This window comes from Terrapene carolina, unplaced genomic scaffold (assembly GCF_002925995.2).
Source record: "Terrapene carolina triunguis isolate 2854851 unplaced genomic scaffold, T_m_triunguis-2.0 Scaffold84, whole genome shotgun sequence".
NCBI lineage: Eukaryota > Metazoa > Chordata > Testudines > Emydidae > Terrapene > Terrapene triunguis.
Genome location: NW_020664435.1, coordinates 34,773,215 through 34,776,278, shown reverse-complemented (window position 1 = coordinate 34,776,278; position 3,064 = coordinate 34,773,215). Strand labels below are relative to the sequence as shown.

The following is a 3,064-nucleotide window of genomic DNA, read 5'->3' as shown; positions in this document are numbered from 1 at the left end:
GTTTAAAGCCTGGTTTTAGAAGCTACCTCTTGCATGAAGTGTAAGGTGTCAGACAGAACAGAGCTGAGGTTTCAAAACACAACCAATTAAAAAAAATCACAAAGCATCTATATTAAACCACAGTCAAAGTAATGAAATAAATATTCATGAATAAGAGTTTAAACTTTCTACTATCAGAAACAAAATTAATTATCCATCTGTACACAGGATCACAAAACAAGAAAAAAATTGATTTTATTAAACATTAACATTTTTATCCCATCGATGGCTAGTATCTGAACTCATTTCCATGCTGATTAAACCATGTATTACATTCTTTATCTCCATTTTGAAAATATTTGAACGTTTCACATTTTTTATTGGGATGTATGTAGTTTTCATAAAGTGCTATTTCTTTTTATATTATTAAAGTGTAAATTATCCTGAGAAAGAATTCTTCATGGATCACTTGAATGAGAACTCATTTTCCTGCCCCCTCCCACCATTGTTTATTCTGCATCCTTTTAACCTGCAGGACTCTTAATCATCATCTTTGATGGCTAGCAAAATAAGAGTGCAAAACTGTGTTTTTCCACAAGAAAAAAAAAAAAAAAGCTCTCTTTCCTTGGCCACATAACATATAGTGGGCACTATCTTAGTTTACTGAACTCTGTGAGCATGACAGGCAACACTTAGTCACTATGAAGTGGATGTACTAGTAGTGTGCATAAAAATATAGCAACAACAAAACCTACAATGCGATCAGTGGGGACAAAGAGCAGTCCAGAATTAATGAAAGGATAAAAACCTGAAGAGCCACAAATGAACTGGTGATTTCTAGCTTACTGCTTCAGGGCTGTAGAAAGGTCACCTACATACTTACTCTAGTTTTAGGTGACAAAGATGAACCCCTGACAAAGTTTAACATCTCCCCCCTTCACCACCAACAAACCTTAAATGCCAATTCTTAAAGAACTAGGTTGTGGTCCTCAGATGCTATGGAAGTGAAGTTAGTTTGTGAAAGCTTTCATCATACCTCTTGCATGTACCCAAAAGGTATCCAAGACATCTTAATATTTAAAATTCCTTAGCATAATAGCCACTGTACTTGACAAGTAAGATTGCACACAACTAGGCAGTCATAGGTAGCACATTTTACCCTCCTGTAGGCTCCCTCCTACCTTGCTTGGACATCACAAAGCTTCCCTCTGGAGTTTTTGGATGTGCAAAAATGCAGGATCAGGCTCTTAATGGGAAATTTGATTTCCAACTTTTAGAAATAAACCAGCTAATCAGCTTAATACATGGCTCTGCAATGGAATCCAAATATTAAACTATTTCGCTTTGAAATTCCAACTTAAATGGCAACAGAATCAAAGTGAAAAACATGCAAAGGGTTACATGGCAAACAACTTAATTCTGATTATTCATTTAACTCAAGATTGTGTAATGTAAAGTTTCTAATCAATACAGGACCAGTGAAAGTTACAGGATTCCTAACTATTGTATTTGTGGTCTATAGTATACTCCTACTTACGATTTTCAAACCACATATATGGAAGGCCAAATATAAATGTTTTTTAGGGTTCTGTTTCAAGGCTATTTAGTGGTGCCCCCTTCTACCCTTGGTCTCACTGAAACACTGATGAAATACTTAACCTAACTTTCAATAACAAAGAAGACTGATGCCAAGACAACCACTCCTTGAAGGGACAAATATCTAAACATATCTAGGTACATGATTGAGCATTCATGAAAGACTTTCCATGTTTGTTTACATATTGTCTATTTTTCTGAACACAAACCTAATAGATTCTCAGAGCATAAATACATTTAAGAGAGGCTATTTGGAGAAATATTAAAATGCATGTCAGAAATAATCATGTTCCATACCAGTCTCATTTTCCACTGAAAGAGGTTTTTTCTTTAATACAGGTGGCAAATACTATTTCATGTTTCTGACCAATCTCAAAGTGTGTTTTACCCATTTCTGATGATTATAAAACTATCAATTTACTTCCTTAGCTCTCTAGAAGCACGGTCTTTAAAGAGAATTCACATGAAATTTTAAACAATGGTTCTAGGAATATACACAGCACGTAGCACTCTTACACTTTTTTGAATTCAGAAATAAAGGTGCATAAGCAACCTGAAGGAAGTGCTAAGTAAAGGGAATTGCATCTGGTTAGCAAACGTCATGGTTGAATTTTACCTGGTCTGGAATAGTTTAATTCTAGTCAACAGTCAAAGTTGGCACAACCGTGACCAGATACCTTGACTATCGTTGCAATCTCAGCTTGAGTGAGAATTAATAGCTTTGTATATTTTTTGTTTGTTTAATTTACGAAAGAAGGACTTCCCATATTCATAGGTGCTGATCATTATGGCACAAGCAGGAGCAACTTTAATCAACCGTGGAACAATACCTGCAGGAAAAAAAACATGTATTCATTATCCATAAATATCACTCATTTTCAGAATAAGACAGACCACAGGCTTCTATAACACTGTGTAGTATCACCCTCTGCAGCAAGTAAAGTGGTAAACATCCTATTCTTAAGGAAACTGAGGCCACAGTCTTGCCAACACTTAAGTATGTAATACACCCAAGCAGTCCCAAGGAACCAATGCAGTGGTGCCAGCATGGGCAAGTGTCATGATTTTGGACCAATTTTTGCAGTTGCACCCATGACCATGTGAACAACTACAGGAAGCTTTTTATCTGAGCTGTCTGTAGTTTCCCCCTTTGGCTGCTAGAGCCACTGTACACTCAGAGCAGGTACGGCACTATGGGCTCACCCCAGCCATCTAACAGTAGCCCCACTTCCACCTTTCCCTGCTACAGTACAGTGAGTGGAGGTAGGAGCTCAGGGGAAGCTCTTTCCCTGTGGACTGGAGAAGGGGCAGCTGCTAGAACCTGTATGGGGCTGTTGGGCTACTGAAGTCTGTCAGTGGGGAGCGAGTGCACTGGGAGTCAGGAGGATTTAGGACAATAGGAAGGTGGGAGTCATGAAGCAGGTGCAGAAGGAACAGATGCCTGCATTTTTGGGTGTACATTTTATACGCATGTAATATTGAATTTTCA

At 37.7% G+C, this 3,064-nt stretch overlaps 1 protein-coding gene across 1 annotated transcript in view; it reads right to left on the bottom strand.

The window, feature by feature from the left end:
• Positions 1-266: 266 nt before the first annotated feature.
• SLC25A40 (solute carrier family 25 member 40) overlaps positions 267-3,064 on the bottom strand; it is an 84,928-nt gene continuing 82,130 nt past the window's right edge. The window contains exon 11 of the mRNA XM_026649467.1: positions 267-2,405. Coding sequence (XP_026505252.1) covers positions 2,272-2,405 — 134 coding nt within the window. The 3' untranslated portion in view covers positions 267-2,271. The remainder of the gene's footprint in view (positions 2,406-3,064) is intronic.